At 44.8% G+C, this 19471-nt stretch overlaps 3 protein-coding genes across 5 annotated transcripts in view; 1 reads left to right on the top strand and 2 right to left on the bottom strand.

Annotated features, from left to right (window-relative positions):
- Positions 1–1457: 1457 nt before the first annotated feature.
- The window catches only part of LOC147016991 (urea transporter 2-like), a 137944-nt gene continuing 119930 nt past the window's right edge, over positions 1458–19471 (bottom strand). The window contains exon 8 of one of the 3 annotated variants that reach the window (XM_085846319.1): positions 1458–3421. In XM_085846319.1, the coding sequence (XP_085702445.1) occupies positions 3050–3421 (372 nt within the window). In that variant the 3' untranslated portion in view covers positions 1458–3049. The remainder of the gene's footprint in view (positions 3422–19471) is intronic. The other 2 variants (XM_085846321.1, XM_085846318.1) reach the window with 2 other exon arrangements.
- Positions 10520–18200, bottom strand: LOC147016994 (uncharacterized). Its single transcript, XM_085846314.1, has 2 exons — positions 13407–18200; positions 10520–13247 (listed from the first exon to the last, which is right to left on the bottom strand). Exons 1-2 carry the CDS (start codon positions 13671–13673, stop codon positions 12174–12176), a joined length of 1341 nt encoding a protein of 446 aa, XP_085702440.1. The 5' UTR covers positions 13674–18200; the 3' UTR covers positions 10520–12173.
- IER3IP1 (immediate early response 3 interacting protein 1) overlaps positions 18175–19471 on the top strand; it is a 27539-nt gene continuing 26242 nt past the window's right edge. Inside the window, exon 1 of the mRNA XM_085846315.1 lies at positions 18175–18445. Within this exon, the coding sequence (XP_085702441.1) occupies positions 18355–18445 (91 nt within the window). The 5' untranslated portion in view covers positions 18175–18354. The remainder of the gene's footprint in view (positions 18446–19471) is intronic.

The raw sequence follows: 19471 nt of genomic DNA, 5'->3' as shown, positions 1-19471 counted from the left end.
ACAGAGATGTAAAAAGAAATCAAAACCGATAACTTGTATTCTTAGTGATAATTCGGATGATATTCCGTCTCCCCAAGATTTGGAAAAATCTAAAAAGAACCTCGTTATCTTTGATGATTGTGTTAATGAGAAAAACCAAACGGTAATGGAAAGCTACTACACAAGAGGGAGACATTTGTCTTGTAATTGTATTTATCTCAGTCAATCAGACTTTCAACTTCCTCGTCGTTCCATCAGAAACAATGCTAATACTTTTATTTTATTCAAGTTAAATTCAATAGATATAAACAATTTTTGGAGAGATAATTGTTCTACATTATGTAGTAAAAAGGAATTTGGGGATTACATGAAGCACACGACTGAAAAATATAAATATATTGTTGTGAAACAAGATGAGATATTAAATGATATTTTCCAATAAATAAATGGATGCGAAAGAAAGAGCAAGAAGATTTAAGGAACATCAAGAGTTGGTTTCAAATGTTGTAAAACAAGAGGAAGACATAAAGAAGAAACGCAGACAGAAACTAACGGGCAAAGAAGCATTTGAAAGGAAACAAGAGAAATTTTTTGAACCACTTTTAAAAACTTTCCAAGAAAAAATTAAAGATGTTTCCACAGTTCCCACAGAAAAATATACTCCTAAAAAACTTCAAATGTTAAAAGATTTTGATCAAATGACTGAGGAAGAATTAGAGCATTTAGGAGAATTAGAATATGATGATGAAGGTTTATTTTAACAACTGGAAGAGATTAATCGACCCCTGATTATATTGTGAATGCTCTTCAAAACAATGAATATTCAGCGGATTCAAAAACCAAAGCAGGACTCATTCCAACAGAACAACCAGCAATATTTCATCTTGTTCAAGAAAAGGTATTGATATTTTATGATGAATTTAAGTTATTGGGTTCTGCTCAACCACCTGTTAAACTTACTCCGAGATTAATGTTTCTTCTCACAAAAGATGGAAGACAAGGTTCAACTGTGAGGGATGAATCAAAGTGTATTGATAAACCATTGGAAATGAAAAATAATGATGAGAGAGTATATATTGATCTGCTGAACACTCTTAATTATAGGGTTGGTATTTCTGGTAAAAGTAGGAAAAATGAGAAGGAGAAACACATTATTCAGGCTATAAGTATCCTTGGTTCAGGTATTAGTTTTCTTCAAAATGACCAATAGCAATTAGTTAATAGACTGTTATTGTTGTTAGGTAGTAAGAAAGCTGGAAATAACAATTGTTTTAATGAAGCATCAGCCATTTTAGACCAGTCGATGAACATGAAAATAATTAATAAATCTCAATATAAAGACATTTTATCTCATATTAAATAAGATGAGAAGCAAAATCCTGAGTTTTAATTTCACAACAAGCGACCACACATCTTCATTCCCATACCCACTACAACCTGACCCAACAAAAGAATATGAGGCATCTGTATTGTCCATGGAAACTTGTAATACCTTCTTTAATATAACTGATAAAAATGACAAGTTTAGTTATAATCCGGGAAGTGGATACAAAACAAAAACAGTCTCACCCGGAGCATATGAGATTTCTCAAATATCTTCCGAAATTGCTCGTCTTATGAAAGAACAGAGTGATGAACCAAAAAATATTGTTATAGACATTCAAAAACATACTTCAAAATCAACGATTAAACTTAAAAATAACTACAAGGTTGATTTCACAATTGATAATTCATTTATAGAGTTATTGGGTTTCTCCTCAAAAAAGATTGAAACTAATTTAGAGAGAGCAATGAGATGCAATGAGATGCATGAGAGCAATGGGTTTTCCCTTCACTCCCTCCTCCTATACACCATTGTGGACACTAGAGGGCCAAGTCCAAGGTGTGTCAAGGGGGGACGTTCACATAATCCTCAACTAAATAGTCAAGGCTTAACTTTTGTTTGTTGATGTGTGTGTGTGTGTGTGTGTGTGTGTGTGTGTGTGTGTGTGTGTGTGTGTGTGTGTGTGTGCGTGCGTGCGCGCGCGCAATGGGAGCAATGGGCTGGCGCTTCACTCCCTCCGACAATACACCGTTGTGGACACTTGAGGGCCAAGTCCGAGGTGTATAACAGTATATAATGTGTGTGCAATGGGAGCAATGGGTTGGCGCCTCACTCCCTCCTTCTATATCCCGTTCTATATCCCGTTGTGGACACTCGCGGGCCAAGTCCGAGGTGTATAACAGTATATAATGTGTCAAGGGAGACGTTCTTAGATCTGTGAACCCCAAACACAGAATCCTCACCTGAATAGTCAAGGCTTAACTTTTGTTTGTTGGTGTGTGTGTGTGTGTGTGTGTGTGTGTGTGTGTGTGTGTGTGTGTGTGTGTGTGTGTGTGTGTGTGTGTGTGTGTGTGTGTGTGTGTGTGTGTGTGTGTCCCAACCCTCACACTCAAAATCTCAACCCCAACCCTCATATTCAAAATCTCAACCCCAACCCTCACATTCAAAATCTTAACCCCAACCCTCACATTCAAAATCTCAACCCCAACCTTCACATTCAAAATCTCAACCCCAACTCAATCCTCACCCAACACAGTCTTTTTCAAAATGAGATTTCCACCTATATATATATATTTTTTTTTTTTTAACGTTTTTTTTCTCTTCTTCCAATTCTGTCTTTTAGGGCTTTCAGGTTTGATGACGTAGAAAGGGGGAGTAAGCCTGCACTTTCTTCCCAGAACTAACAATACATATTTTTTGTTTTTTCTCTTCTTCCAATTCTGTCTTTTAAAGCTTTCAGGTTTGATGACGTAGAAAGGGGGAGTAAGCCTGCACTTTCTTCCCAGAACTTTCTTGATCTTGCTCCCATCAATCACCATCCAACAAAGAACTACATCGATAGGTTTAGATCCCAAAGAGTGATAGCATTTTAAGTCTCTAAAATAAACCCAACTTTCCAAGTCTCCAAGGTATAACCACATTCCTGTTGAGTTTCCAAGATATGTATCACATTGTGAGTTGTCAAGCCAGAACCCACATTTCAAGTCTCCAAAATAAAACCAACTTACAAAGTCTCTAAGGGATAACTCATTTCCTGATTTTTTTCAAAATTTGTGAGTCTCCAAGGTAGGTCCCATATTTAGAGCCATCTTGGCAGAACCCTTTTCCTGACTCTCCAAGGTAGTTATTTAAACCATCAAGGCAGAACTCATTTACTGATTTTTTCAAAATTTGTGAGTCTCCAAGGTATAACTCTTTGGTTGGTTCATCAAGGTCGAGCTCGTTCTGTGGGTCTTGGTCACTCATAAAGTCTCCAAGGTATAACTCTTTGGTTGGGTCATCAAGGACGAGCTCGTTCTGTGGGTCTTGGTCGCTCATAAGGTCTTCAACCAAGCCAACAATTTCGCCCCAAGTTGTGGCAAAATCGGTATTTTCATTTTGTATTTCAGATACAATTTCCTGTGAGAGAAAATAATAATGTATTAATCAAGTTATTTAATTATTAAATGAGTCCATGCTTAAAAGGAACTAAAAATAGGAAAATAAAAATCTTACCTCAACAGATAAGAGGTTTGAATTCAGTTCATCAACTTGAAGGTTTAGTTCCATACAAATAGTCGATCTACACGCAAGCTCATCCCACTCAAGCACAGTACAGCATTCCATTGTCAGAATTTTTTTTTGAAAATGGAGTCTGGGTTGAACTTTTTATGGAGAAAGACTGGTGGGGGTGGTTTCCTTTGGAAATTCCCTGGGCAAGCCCAGGCAAGCCTTCGTTCAGAAATTTTTCAAAACCATAACATTCTCGAATTTTCTAGTGATTTCTTTGAGAGTCAGAGATGAACTGGAAATGATGTAAGAGTAGGCGGGGCTTAGTAAAAAAAGTGGGCGGGGCTTAATAAAAGTGGGCGTGCCTTATGGGGAATATCTCGTGAAAGTGGGCGGGGCTTATGAAAAAGTGGGCGGGGCTTATGAAAAGTGGGCGTGGCTTATGCAAAAACTAATCTGAGGCTCAGGAGGTGGTCAAACAAGAGCATTAAGAGACGTTTATCATTTCTTAATGGCACAAAAGGGGTATCTTAAAAAATATAAAGATTAATGTTTTATTTTTAAATATTTTAGATGGGGATTATTGTGCTAAGAAAATTAAACTATTGAAGGAATTTGAGAATGAACAAATGTCTATAGGTTCAATGAGTGAGCTAAACATTATGCACTGGTTCTTTGAAAAAGAGTGTCCCTCGGCTTACATGTTTCAGATATTTCTTCAGAATCACCTTTAACAAATCACATTACTACTTTGCGACTTGAACAAATCTTTATCTTATTGCATTGGTTATTTGAATAGAGTGCCCCTAGGTTAAAAGGGGAGACAAATAAATATACCTTGGGATAAAAAGGGGGTTTACTTTTTGGGAAAAAATAAAAATCGCTGAAAATCCCCCATTCACTTACATGGGTAAAAGTGAGCCAGAATCAGTATATTCACCCTACTGACGTTTCCACAGGTTATCCTCACCCTTATATCCCTAGTGAGTATTGACGTGCAGTTGTTGACACTCTACACAATTTGTCTCACCCTGGCATCAGAGCCACTCAACATTTACTGACTCGGCATTTTGTCAGGCAGGGAGTGAATCATGACGTCTCAGAGACTGGTCCATAACCTGCATAGCATGTCAGAGATCCAAAATACATCAGGTCTCCTGTTGGCACGTTTTCTACACCAAATTCCAGATCTGACCATGTTCACATTGATCTAGTTGGACCTCTACCTCCATCAGATGGCAATACATACCTGTTCATGTGCATTGATTGTTTTACTCATTGGCCGGTCGCAATACCCATCCCTTAACAGACAGCAGAAATTGTAGCACAAGCATTCATCTCACATTGGGTGGTTGTGTTTGGTGCATCTTCAACAATAACCACAGATCGAGGTCATCAGTTTGAATCAGACCTTTTCCAAGCTCTGTCCAATCTACTTGGCAGGAGGAGAGCCCACACCACAGCTTATCACCCATCACCTAATGGGCTCATGGAATGATTATATCGACAGTTGAAAGCATCTCTGAAAGCCCTTGCAAATACAAGATGGACAGAGAGTCTTCCTATCATCTTGCGAGGTATCCGAACTGTGGTTAAGTCTAATCTTGGGTGCTGTGCTGCCAAGTTAGTTTTTGGCAAAACTCTCAAGTTGCCGTGACAGTTTGTAGCACCTAGTTAGTGCAATCACAACATTGATCCGAGCAAATTTGTACACAGACTACGGATGCACATGAGAAACTTGAAGCCTACACGTACCAGGCTATAGCACAGGCAAACTCGGACCAATTCAGACATTCAGAGTTGTACTCATGTTTTTGTGTGACACAACATGGTGAGGAAGCCACTTCAACCTCCGTATGATGGACCGCTTGAAGTCATCCACTGTGCTAACAAGTTTTTCATTATTTACTACAATGGGAAATATGATACTGTCAGAATTGACAGGTTGAAGCCTGCTTATGTTGAACATGACCTGACTACTGCAGATGCGTCTCCTGCAACCCCTCAATTACAACGAGCACCATCACAGGCAGTTGTTCCTCAAGTGCCAGCAGTGATGAAGACGTGGTCTGGCCATCAAGTTCATTGGCCAGCTCGTTTTGTACAGTCTTTTGGAACTTGAAACTTTGGGACTGTTCATTGTTTTACACTGCAATTTTTTTACCCCTTTCGCTTTCTTCCTATGTTGACAAATTCTGGTTACAAGTGATCTCAGACGGGGCTACTTGAAGTGGTCATTTCCTCGATGCCAATTTTAGTACTTTTACATCATGAACTTTGTTCAATTTACTTGGCCAACCAATGGCAGTCATGTAGTTGTGTTTTTTAAAATTTTGTTTCCAACCAATCATTTTTCTCCACACTACTATCGGGCTCAACAGACCGCCCCATCGAGGGACGAGCGGTGATGAAGGATTTAACGGAAGTGTGATGATGCTTTTCTGCCTGGCAGCTCGCTATTTACACCGTCCTGGAAATGACTGATGGACTTGAGTTTCACTGGAGTTAAAAAAAAGTCCACTGGAGTAAAACCGCGTTTGCAGCCCTATCTTCAACGATACATTTCCTCTCTTGACCCACGGAGTTTCGTACCACGAGTCTGTTCGTGACCCCTTTATTCCAGCAGCACTTTTGCTCTCTGTACCCACAGATTCGTACGACGAGCCGCGTCGCGGCTCTATCTTCAATGGGGTTTTCATTCCTCTCAACCACAGTACTACTATCATCAAACCCCTTTTGGTGAGCAGCTTATTCCCACGGGCACTGGCTATTTATCACGCCCGAGTCACAGAGTGGATCATATTATTTTGTGGACATGACGCTGAATTGGCCCTCCGGTGAAAGGCCACTTCTTGCTTTTTATTATCCCGCCCCCGGAGGGAGAGAGCGGGATATTGTAATCGTCTGGTTTGTTCGTCTGTTTGTTTTTTTGTCTGTCTGTCTGTTAGCAACTTTATGGCAAAACGGCTTTTGCAAGCACTATCACATTTAATCCACAGGTGGGCAATGAACCTTGGACGACCCCATTAACTTTTGGGTCCAATTGGATCAAAGGTCAAGGTCACGAAAAGATCAAAATCGTTTTTCGCTCATAACTTCGTCAAAAATGATCTGATTTACTTCAAACTAAGCTGATAGTGAACCTTATTCTATTTGTCACTTATAATCCTACCCATTCCTATAGTGAAAAATGCATATTTGTGAAGATCGGGAGGGTCCGAAGTTTTGGGGGTCATGGTCATCGGGTCAAAATTACAAATTTCCATTAAAACTAAAACATGGTTACGAAAATACAACGTTACGGGAAAACGGCTGGCTCAAACACTGTCAAATTGCATCCACAGGTGGGTAATGAACCTCGGACGACCCCATTAACTTTTGGGTCAAATTAGGTCAAAGGTCAAGGTCAGGTCACGAAAAGGTCAAAATTGTTTTTCGCTCATAACTTCGTCAAAAATGATCCGATTTACTTCAAACTAAGCTTATACTGAACCTTATTCTATTTGTGACTTTAAATCCTAACAATCCTCTGGTGAAAAATGCATATTTGTGAAGATCGGTAGGGTCCAAAGTTTTACGGTCATAACTTCGTCAAAAATGGTTTAATTGACTTCAAACTAAGACTAAAATATTCCTTATTCTATTCCTTATAATCAACATTCAGGTTAAGGATGTATCAAATTTAAATTTGATCCCCAAAATAACTTTATGCCTTAAATGGGTGGGATTTGTTGTGCCTGGCACCACTTGTTGAACTTGTGACTGTGTTCATCCGTACTCAAGCTCAACAGTTGATGGGACACCGCTCAGACTGGATGACACCATTAACCTTTAAGGGGCTGTCACACCTTGACGTTTTAGCCAGCGTATGCCGACGTATGAAAATTTCTAAAACGCTGGTGTACGTCGAATACATTATGCGTAAGTTTTGTATACGTTAAGAGCATGCTGAAGCACACTGAAGCACGCTGGCATACGTCGTAGTACGCCAAGCTCGTCGACAAATTTTAACATGCTCAAAATTTTTCGATGTATGCCAGCGTATGACTCACACGTTCCGCATACGCTGGCCATAAGTTGTAGGCCCGTCGACACACGTTATTTGTAAGTTACTCATAAGTCGAAACAAGTCGAGGTATTGTTTAGCGTACCCGGAACTTATTTCTAACCTATAAGTAACGTGCTTTGAACCTATGTGTAATGTATCTCCAATGCACATTGAAGTATGTAGACGTATTTGACGTCTTCCGGACGACCACAGAACTTACTGAACGTGTTTCTAACTTTCAGCTACCGTATAATGGCATATTGGCAGCGTTTAGGGGAATTGGTATACAAAAATGGGGCTCACAGGAGGAACCCGTCAGTGTTCCAGACTCCATGGTGAGTACATGACCATGTCATCCGAGAGATGGAGGATCCGGCATGGCTGAGACGACAATACCTACTACCTGTCCCCCAACATCAACATGACCTCATCGATTTGACACTGTACCAGTTGCGTGCCAATAGAGCCAGGAGAAGAAGAGGTGAACGGAGGAGAAAGAACTGGGTGAGACCATGGATCGGGAGGCGACGGCATTTTGGCATGTATGACCAGCTCATGGTGAAACTCTGTAACGATGACCAAGCAGCCTTCACCGACTTCCTGCGTATGCCCCCAGCGATGTTCGACGAGCTGTTAGCCAGAGTGGGTCCAAGGATAACCAAGCAGTACACCTTCTACAGGGATCCGCTTGAGCCTGGCATGAGGCTGGCACTGACTTTGTGTCACCTTGCCTCTGGAAACAAGTATACCTCGATGAAGTTCGGATGGAGGGTCCCTCATAACACCCAGTCCCTAATGGTCAGAGAAGTCTGTCAAGCCATTATCGACGAATACGTGGATGAAGTGCTGGTTTGCCCAAGTACTCCTGATGGTTGGCGTGCCATAGCTGACAAGTTCTTCCAACGATGGAACTTTCCCCATTCATGTGGGGCACTTGACGTGAAGCACGTGGCCTGCCGCTGTCCTCCAAAGAGTGGGTCCCAATACTTCAACTACAAAGGATTCTACTCCATTGTTCTGATGGTGCTTGTGGATGCTGACTACAAATTCATTTGGGCAGATGTCGGCAGTACTGGATCAGCATCAGATGCGCAGATATACAATGACTGTGAGATGAAGGAATGCGCTAAAGAAGGTACCCTTGGTTTCCCTGAACTTGAGCCTCTTCCAAACGACAACCAGGGTGTACCTTACTTCTTTATCGGTGACGATGCCTTTGCCTTACAACCAACCATGATGAAGCCATACAGTCTCCGGGGTCTGACGAATGAACAACGCATCTTCAACTACAGGCTTAGCCGAGCAAGGAGGGTAGTAGAAAATGCATTCGGCATCCTGGCTAACAGATTCCAGGTTCTGCTAAGTCCCATGCAGCATCACCCCTCCACTGTCAAGCTCATTGTCAAAGCATGCGTGATCCTGCACACCTCATGAGGACTAGGTAATTCATGTTTACATAGTTTACATTCATGTTTCATGTTTACAATTCATGTTTACATACTGTATAATATACGATTATACGTACATCGTATATTATACAGTATACAATGCAATTTAACTTTTAGCCTGTGCTTATAAAAATTATATGATTAACCTTAAATGTTATATGTATCATTATGCTACTTTTTATTGTACAGCACATTAGAATATATAAGAATTTTTATTATAGGTGCGCTTTATAAGTAAATAAAATAAAATTCAAATTCCCAGTACCCAGGACTACAGAACCAGCAGCTTGACCCGGCAGAGAATGAGAAATGCGACCTTGTTCCAGGAGCATGGTGAGAGGGACATCACTTGGAGGATATACAGACAGCTACTGGCAACAACACTGCCTCCCAGGACGGAAAGAAACAGAGGAATCTCCTCAAGCACTGGGTTAACTCCCCAGTTGGCGCAGTTCCGCGGCAAGATAGGATGATTTAGATATTTGTATTACTGCATTGTTCAGGCAATAAAGGACCTCAGAGACAGTAACATTCCTGTTGAAATGAACATCGTTTCATTGATTTACAAAGGATAAAGCCATAAGGGATAAGGCCATAATTTATTGGCTGCTCTTAGAGCACACTTATTCTGGACATTTCCATGTCTGTCTGTCCGCGAAACTTTGGTCAAGCCGAGGGGCTAAACCACTCAACCGATTCCAATGAAATTTAGTGGGTAGGACCAATATTTCTGGGAATCGTGGGCTTTCGAATATGGGACCATGGGCCCTAGCAACGGCATAGCAACGGCCCTTTAAAGTGGTGAAAAAAATCGAAATAAATTCAACAAAAAGATCGAAAAATCGAAGCTTAGAGTTCTGTGCGCAATCTATCGAGCTCCCTTCATGCCAATTTGCAGCCCTAACAAAAAATATTTGTAGGAGGAGATAGGTTTTGGGCGAGTACATGTCGAACATTTCAGAAACGGTTAATTGTGAATATCTCAAAGAGAAAGAGTTTGATTTTGATGAAACTTGGGTGAAATGTGTACAATGTGGTGAGCAGGTACACAAAAATGAATGGTTGCTATGCACACCTCCATTGCTTAGCAACAGCTAAAATAATTTATCGTACATCGTACACTTATTGTGGACTGTACAAAAAAATCAATACCTCCGAAACTGGACCTCCAAGGGACCTGTTTTTTTGTTCCCAAGGAGAATGTCTTACAGCATCATATAAAAAAATAAAATCTTTAGCAAATAGATAAATGGAATTACCAGGGCTGCAATTTGTGAGAGTCTCTGGAAACATGCCTGAAATTTCACAAGGCGGGTTTCTGGGCGCAAACTAAGAGGGCTGTGATAATCATATTTATTGTGCTAAATTGATTGATAGCATGTACATGAATATCGGCTAGTCGCGTCGGCCAGCTTTCCATCGAGAGCGAGCAGCCATGTCGCCTACCGGCTTGTTATTGTTAATTATTGTTTATGAATTAAATATTAAAAAAATAACATCAACAAACATCAAGAGTTTGCTCAACTTTTATTCAGTGCTCTGAAAAATAATGGAACATGATAACACTGGTCAAACGTAGTGTTACGGTTGTGGAAATTCGCATGACACCATAAAGAGTCCTCAGGTGAGATATCTCTGTAAGTACTTGTGTAGTTCGCCCAAACCCGTTGTATAGAGGGAATTTATGTGATCCATTCGGGCTGCGATCCTTCAGTTAGCCATTTTTTCTTTCTCTATTGTTATTTTCGACCATTAAGCCGCCAACAACGCAAACAGCCACTACCTTTACCTTCACAACTCCATCCTGCAAACATCGCTTCACCGCCGTTCCCAAACGACACCATAACCATCAAACCACCACAGAAAACCCTCCACCACCTTCACCTTTCTCCTTCACAACCAACAACCGCACCACCTGTGAACACTGAACGTCGGGCTGTCTAGGGCCCGTTCGGCGATTGGTGCTAAACGCACCGAGCCGCGAGCACGAATGGCGGCCTTTCCGAGAGGAAAATTTGGATCCAAAATGCTTCACGCCCACTTCCCCTCCGTCCAATGGGCGAGCGTGAGGCGGCTTGGCCCCGCCTCCAAGCGCGTGTATGTGAAGTCCGTTTATGCAAATATGCGGATCAAGGGAGGTTCACGCCCCTTTTTGCCCGACCAATGGCTGAACAGAGGGTGGCGTGGCCCCGCCTCCAATCGCGTTTTGATCCGCATATTTGTATATCGGCTCCTCCTGAGACCTATAAAGATACGAGCGCAAGGCGACTCACGCGGCGGGAGTGTGGAACTAAAAGAGGGTGAAGTTGAGCTTGGAGAGAAGTTGCCGAGATGTTACAGGGAACACAGCGGACGGCGATGAGGTTGCGGTGTGGGTGTCGCTTGACTCATCGCGAGATCCAGGCCAGCCAGCCATACCCCTCTCCCTGAGCATCAACGATTTCCCCCCCATTCGCGCTGAGATAGGGCCTGGGGGGGCCCCCGTTCCTCCCCCACCCTAAACATGGTGCCAACGGGACCGCTCACACGGAGCACGCCGGAGAGGACTCACCGACCACGCCAGGGCACGGAGTCGGGACGCAGCGGCGCGAACATTGCGGCTTGCCCGCCATCGCGTCACGAGGACGCGGGTAAGACCTCCCCGGTCTCATGGGCCTGGCCAATCCTCTAGGATCCACGTCCATTTGGTCTACGGACCTGTCTGCCTCCTCGCCTATGAGGGTGGCTTTCTTTTTCCTTTGCTTTTTGTGTAAATGCTTGTGGTGGCGCCGTCTGTTAAGTAAAACTGTGTAAGTGTTGCCGTGTGTCGGTCTTAGTCGGTAGTATCTCTCTTTTACTGTTTCTTTCTGTGCTCGAATACGTGCCTTCTGTGTGTCTGTGTGTAAATAAAATGCTTGCTTGTTGAACTGTTCCCGCTCTGCTTCGTCTCCTTTCTTTTTATTGACTCTCCATCCTGCATCGCCTAAGAGATTGGTAGTGGGTGTATGTTCCCGGTAACTAATCTGAACCGTCGAGGTCGACGATAACTCCGCTTGGTTATCTCTGCAGTACGGAACGAACTGCTTAAGCAGTTCGTGTCCAAAGTCAACCTGCGGTGAGGTACGATCACCCAATTAACCATCCGCATAGGTACTTAGGTAGGTCGAGTTTGGCGAACAACCCTATCCTACGCGTGTGGCCGATTGGCACGATTGTGGTGAGGTAGAAAGACCCACCCGTGACTATCCCCCGACGTTGTTCCGAGAGGGTCACAACTGAATTGTCCGTCCGGTGGGCGACGTGCCGCGATTCGAGTTACGTGGCCGATCACACGCTGGCTGGTGCGAATTCGCAACAGTATATACAAAATGGCCAAACATGGCCAAAACAATGTCTCTGCTAATCTTGAGAAGTACACAACTGTCACTGTCACTGTATCTAGTTGTTCTCTGGTGGTGGAGGTTTCTTCAGCTCCCCAGACGGGGTGCTTGCAGCAATAGGATTGCTGGACAGGTTGAGCATTCCTGAGTCCAGAGATGTTAAACATACTCTGACCACTAGTGTCAAAGACGCTTGGGCTCTGGTTCAGTACCTGGTCAGCCAAGCCTATAGCAGCAGATGCAGAGGCGGAGCTTGGCTGCTGCGTAATCAGAGGAGGAGGAAGCTGGAATCCATGTTGAGGGGGAGGAGGCATCATCCGCTGGCACTGTGGCTGCTGCTGTTGGTACTGTGGCTGCAGTGGCTGCTGCAAGTACGGGTCCACATAGACAGTTGTCTGTGAGCCCCAGGCTGACGCAACCGGTGCCTTGTGTCTCCACATGTGCTGAGGTGGCTGGAACGTAGCTGGTGCTATACTTGTTCGCACAAAAGCAGGAGCAGGGACGGTGTGGACTATGGGAGGTTCTTCCTCATTACTCTCCTCATCTAACAGCTCACCGAGGATTGGGGTGAAGCGTGACCTTGCCTTCCGGAACTTGCGCTTTGACATGCTGAGCAGGCTATCACGCAAGTAGTTGGTGAAGGCTACGGTGGCTGTGATTGGCTGAGGCTGTGCGAGAACTTTGAGGAGCTCCCCAGACTCGTGCACCCTCTTCTGGAGTGACTGCAGCAACTGGTCATCGTCGTGGCCACGCTTTCCCTTGCCCTGTGAGGATGAATAGGGGACAGAGGAGGGCGTGCTGTCGTCATCAACCATGAGCTCTGCACAGGCAGCCTCGGCGGCCTCGAGGTCCCCACTGTGTGCTGCAATGGTTTCCTTTACCTGCAATTATGACAATTTATTAGTAAATTACAAGGTAAAAATTAGAGGCAAATTCAATGATTTGTAGTAATCAATGAATAATTTGCTTAGAGATCTGGAGTATAGTAAAACTAATATAAACAAATATTAGTATTGATATTAATATGTGTTTATACTTACACTATTGACGGGCTCAGCACGATGGCGGACCACAGTCTTGAGGAAGCCGAAGTTTGCCTTCACCCACTGCTCCCTCTCTGTCATTTCCGGGGGCGCCGTCACCGCTCTTGTTCTTGTCGAGATGGGTGTGGGTGTCTCGCAGGGACTTGAACCACCCTTGAAGGTGCTCGACAAACTTCCCCATGGCCTTGCCTTGATCCTCCCAGAGCTTTGCCTTCTTGTCCACCCTCTGGTAGTCCGTCTTCTTGATGTCCCAGATGATGGCATTCTCGCGAAGGAAATCGCACATGAGCTGCTCCTCTTGGAAATCAAGACAAAACTGTCTTCTTGGCCCTCTTCTTCGCAAGGGTTGGCTGAGAGGAGGTGGAGGCCACGCACACAGCTATCGATGCCACCGACGATGCCCGAGAGGCGATGGAGCCAGCATCCTCTCCGTCAGAGGGTGAGCGTGATGGGGAGGGTTTTGATGATGATGGATCCTCCTTGCGTCCGCGTCCACGGCCACGGCAAGGAGACTTCTTGGCAGCATTCTTCGAAGTTATCTTCGGCATGACGATGATGTTGACACTTCAATGTCTAGCTTGGTTATGACTAAAATTGTTGAGCGGCAGCGTCCATTTTAAATAGTCGAACGGCAGCGATTTAAATCGTTGAGCGGCAGCCTATTAATAGCCTATGCCACGTGATCGTTGACGATACGCTGCCGCACGTTATGCATACGTTAAACTATCGTTGGGCATACGTTGTGAACGCTGACAACACGCTAAGCATTCGTTGGTATAAGTGATCTATAAGTTATCGAAATGTTCTGTGTACGTTACTAATACGTTATGCATTTGTCCAATTCGTTATGAATATGCCAAAAACTTAAAAAAAACATCAATAGTTCAGTGTAGAAAAACATTAAAAAAAAATTTTTTTGTTTAAGCCATAAAAACTTCGAAGAATGCTGCAAAGAAGTCTCCTGGCCGTGTCCGTGGACGCGGACGCAAGGAGGATCCATCATCACTCACACCCTCCCCATCACGCTCACCTACTACTACTGACATAGACTTACTACTACTACTTCTGCGACTACTACTACTAATGACACGCTCACCTACTTATACTACTACTACTACTACTGATACTAAAGACATGGACATGTACTCACCATGGAGTCTGAAACACTGACGGGTTCCTCCTGTGAAGCCCATTTTTATATACCAATTCCCCTAAACGCTGCCAATACGCCATTATACGGTAGCTGTAAGTTAGAAACACGTTCAGTAAGTTCTATGGTCGTCCGGAAGACGTCAATCGAATACGTCTACACACGTCAATGTGCGTTGGAGATACGTTACACATAGGTTCAAAGCACGTTACTCATAGGTTAGAAATAAGTTTCGGGTACGTTAAACATGACCTCGACGTATTTCGACTTATGAGTGAGTAACTTACAAGTAACGTGTGTCGACGTGTATTAACGATCGCATAACGTGCCTACAACTTCTGGCCAGCGTATGCGGAACGTGTGGAATTTTCGACGTATTCATACGCTGGAATACGTCGAAAAATTTTGAGCATGCTTAAAATTTGTCGACGACCTCGGCGTACTACGACGCATGCCAGCGTGCTCTTAACGTATACAAAACTTAACCATAACGTATTCGACGTGTGCCAGCGTATTCGGCAAATTTTTCATACGTCGGCATACGCTGGCTAAAACGTCAAGGCGTGACAGGGCATGACGTTGATGTTGACACTTCGAAGTCTAGTGCGGTTATGATTTGAATCGTCGAGCGGCAGCCTTTTAATAGGCTACGCCACGTGATCGTCGGCGATACGCTGCCGCGCTATGCATACGTTAGACTATGGTTTGGCATACGTTGTGAACGCCGACAAACGCTAAGCATTCATTGGTATTAGTCATCTATAAGTTATCGAAACGTTCTGTGTACATTACTAATACGTTATGCATTTGTACAACTCGTTATGAATACGCCAAAAAGTTTTTTAAAAATCAATAGTTCAGCGTACGCCAGTGTTTTACATACATTTTGATACGTTGCCATACACTAGCTAAAAACGACAAGGTGTGACAGCCGCTTTAGCAGTGAGTACAAGTCGATAACTCCATTTTCGATGCCATCAAAATACTATATGAGGAACTTATATTTCATGAGCAAAGGGAAAGATTTCATTATCAAACTTTTACATCAATTACAATGCAAGGTTATTTTTATAGTAGTTATATTTAAATTTTCCACATACTACGTAAAATAATAAACTTCTGCGAGGGTCCGCAATTATTCATAAAGGTCGACGAAATAAAGTCACATCCAAAAATTGTAAAAATCGTCAACACCAAGACGTTCCTGAGGCATGATCCCTTCCCTTTGTGTGCAGCCTTTTTTGGCTGCTGGTTGCATCATTGGTGAGGGGCGCGGATAGGCCGCTGATGCAGTGCCCCTATTACCAGTACACTGAGTGCTGCTTTCACCGACCTAGGAAGGATGACAGGTTGAGTCAACTCCCTGGTGCAAAATTTGTGGCAAATGGGGCTCGAACTCAGGATCTTAGGATCCCAAGCCACCACGAAAACTGCTTTCGGATCCCAAGCCACCACGCTAACCGCTTTAGGATCCCAAGCCAACACACTACCACATTAGAATCCCAAGCCACCACACAAACCGCTTTAGGATCCCAAGCCATCACACAAACCGCTTTCGGATCCCAAGCCACCATGCTAACCGCTTTAGGATCCCAAGCCACCACGCTAACCGCTTTAGGATCCCAAGCCACCACGCTAACCGCTTTAGGATACCAAGCCACCACGTTAACCGCTTTAGGATCCCAAGCCACCACACTAACCACTTTAGGATCCCAAGCCACCACGCTAACCGCTTTATGATACCAAGCCACCACGCTAACCGCTTTATGATCCAAAGCCACCGCACTAACTGCTTTCAGATCCCAAGCCACCACGCTAACTGCTTTAGGATCCCAAGCCACCACGCTAACCACTTAAAGATCCCAAACCACTGTGCTAAGCGCTTTAGGATCCCAAGCCACCACGCTAACCGCTGTAGGATCCCAAGTCACCACGCTAACTGCTTTAGGATCCCAAAGCCACCACGCTAACCGCTTTAGGATCCCAAGCCACCATGGTAACTGCTTTAGGATCCCAAGCCACCATGCTAACCGCTTTAGGATCCCAAACTACCGCGCTAACCGCTTTAGGATCCCAAGCCACCACGTGAACCGCTTTAGGATCCCAAGCCACCACGCTAACTGCTTTAGGATCCCAAGCCACCACGCAAACCGCTTTAGGATCCCAAGCCACCACGCTAACTGCTTTAGGATCCCAAGCCACCACGCTAACCGCTTTAGGATCCCAAGCCACCACGCTAACCGCTTTAGGATCCCAAGCCACCGTGCTAACCGCTTTAGGATCCCAAGCCACCGTGCTAACCGCTTTAGGATCCCAAGCCACCACCCCAACCGCTTTAGGATCATAAGCCACCACGCTAACCGCTTTAGGATCTCAAGCCACCGTGCTAATCGCTTTAGGATCCCAAGCCACCACGCTAACCGCTTTAGGATCCCAAGCCACCACGCTAACCGCTTTAGGATCCCAAGCCACCGTGCTAACCGCTTTAGGATCCCAAGCCACCGTGCTAACCGCTTTAGGATCCCAAGCCACCACCCCAACCGCTTTAGGATCATAAGCCACCACGCTAACCGCTTTAGGATCTCAAGCCACCGTGCTAATCGCTTTAGGATCCCAAGCCACCACGCTAACCGCTTTAGGATCCCAAGCCACCACGCTAACCGCTGTAGGATCCCAAGTCACCACGCTAACTGCTTTAGGATCCCAAAGCCACCACGCTAACCGCTTTAGGATCCCAAGCCACCATGGTAACTGCTTTAGGATCCCAAGCCACCACGCTAACTGCTTTAGGATCCCAAGCCACCATGCTAACCGCTTTAGGATCCCAAACTACCGCGCTAACCGCTTTAGGATCCCAAGCCACCACGTGAACCGCTTTAGGATCCCAAGCCACCACGCTAACTGCTTTAGGATCCCAAGCCACCACGCTAACTGCTTTAGGATCCCAAGCCACCACGCTAACCGCTTTAGGATCCCAAGCCACCGTGCTAACCGCTTTAGGATCCCAAGCCACCACCCCAACCGCTTTAGGATCATAAGCCACCACGCTAACCGCTTTAGGATCTCAAGCCACCGTGCTAATCGCGTTAGGATCCCAAGCCACCACGCTAACCGCTTTAGGATCCCAAGCCACCAGGCTAACCGCTTTAGGATCCCAAGCCACCGTGCTAACCGCTTTAGGATCCAAAGCCACCACGCTAACTGCTTTGGGATCCTAAGCCACCACGCTAACCGCTTTAGGATCCCAAGCCACCGTGCAAACCGCTTTAGGATCCCAAGCCACCACGCTAACCGCTTTAGGATCCCAAGCCACCAGGCTAACCGCTTTAGGATCCCAAGCCACCAGGCTAACCGCTTTAGGATCCCAAGCCACCGTGCTAACCGCTTTAGGATCCAAAGCCACCACGCTAACCACTTTAGGATCCAAAGCCACCATGCTAACCGCTTTTGGATCTCAAGCCACCACCCTAACCTCGAAGCCAACACTGGGCTATCTGAGGCATGATGTCATCGTTTCTCCTTCCAAGTTGTACATTTTTTTCAGCATTCTCAAATGTTGTGCACTTAAGCAGTTTACACCGGCTGTGGTGGTATAGTTAGCGGCAGTACTTCAGCTGTGATTCCGCGCTATTGATTTGGTTAATATTTCCCTCGCTTAAAGTAGGAATAACACTATTTGACGTTTGTAAATTGTTATTTTCTTGATTCCTGGTTTATTTGGCTTTTCAAAGCCTTGACTGTCTCAGGCGTATAAAGAAGGAAGAAGAATTTAGTGCCACGATTGCTGTCAAGGCAATGGCGTTAACATTGTTCGCGCTCGTGCAGGCAGTGCTGCTATGCGTCAACGCTGTGGCTGTGCTCCATGAGGAGCGATTCCTCGCAAAGAGTACGTAGCCGTTGGTAGTTGTGCTAACTGACCGTTGATAGACTTGGTAGTTGTGCTAACTGACCGCTGATTGGCTTGGTAGTTGTGCTAACTGACCGCTGATTGGCTTGGTAGTTGTGCTAACTGACCGCTGATTGGATTGGTAGTTGTACAAACTGACCGCTGATTGGCTTGGTAGTTGTGTTAACTGACCGCTGATTGGCTTGGTAGTTGTGCTAACTGACCGCTGATTGGCTTGGTAGTTGTACAAACTGACCGCTGATTGGATTGGTAGTTGTGCTAACTGACCGCTGATTGGCTTGGTAGTTGTACAAACTGACCGCTGATTGGATTGGTAGTTGTGTTAACTGACCGCTGATTGGCTTGGTAGTTGTGCTAACTGACCGCTGATTGGATTGGTAGTTGTGCTAACTGACCGCTGATTGGCTTGGTAGTTGTGCTAACTGACCGCTGATTGGCTTGGTAGTTGTGCTAACTGACCGCTGATTGGCTTGGTAGTTGTGCTAACTGACCGCTGATGGGCTTGGTAGTTGTGCTGACTGACCGCTGATGGGCTTGGTAGTTGTGCTGACTCTTGGTAGTTTTGCTGACTGACCGCTGATTGGCTTGGTAGTTGTGCTAACTAACTGCTGATAGTGATTGTCTTGGTAGTTGTGCTGTTTGATAGTTGTGTTGTCGTACCATTCATTGGTAGCTTTATCTATGCAGCACTTTTTCACCATGCTCTGATAGAGAGATGAGAGAGTAGCTAAGGAGTTTGCGAGCAGGCTGAGTGGACACTTGGGGGGTCTGGGTGCTTTGGGAGGTCCTGAAGAGTTGTGGAGCGCCTTCAAGACCACCGTCCTTGATGTTGCCGGTGGATGTCTTGGAGCTCACCGCAGGCCAAAGAAGAATTTTGTCTCTCAAGGGACACTGGATACCATTGACCAGAGTCGCAGGGCCAGGCTGAATGGCAGAGCTGAGCTGTTCAGGGAGCTGAGGCGTAAAACTGTACATGCACTGAGGGTGGACAAGGAGGCCTATGTG

This window comes from Eptatretus burgeri, chromosome 11, assembly GCF_056783735.1.
Source record: "Eptatretus burgeri isolate ZD-2024b chromosome 11, Ebu_testis_v1, whole genome shotgun sequence".
In the NCBI taxonomy this organism is placed as follows: Eukaryota; Metazoa; Chordata; class Myxini; order Myxiniformes; family Myxinidae; genus Eptatretus; species Eptatretus burgeri.
Note: the sequence above shows the minus strand (reverse complement) of the source record. Positions and strands in the feature narration are given on the sequence as shown.

Excerpts from the sequence above, each read along its gene's own strand:
- LOC147016994 (XM_085846314.1), bottom strand. The coding sequence starts at position 13,673 with ATGCCATCATCTGGGACATCAAGAAGACGGACTACCAGAGGGTGGACA. Across the intron at positions 13,248-13,406 it reads GTGCTGAGCCCGTCAATAGT|GTAAAGGAAACCATTGCAGC; the intron begins GTAAGTATAAAC and ends TCATAATTGCAG.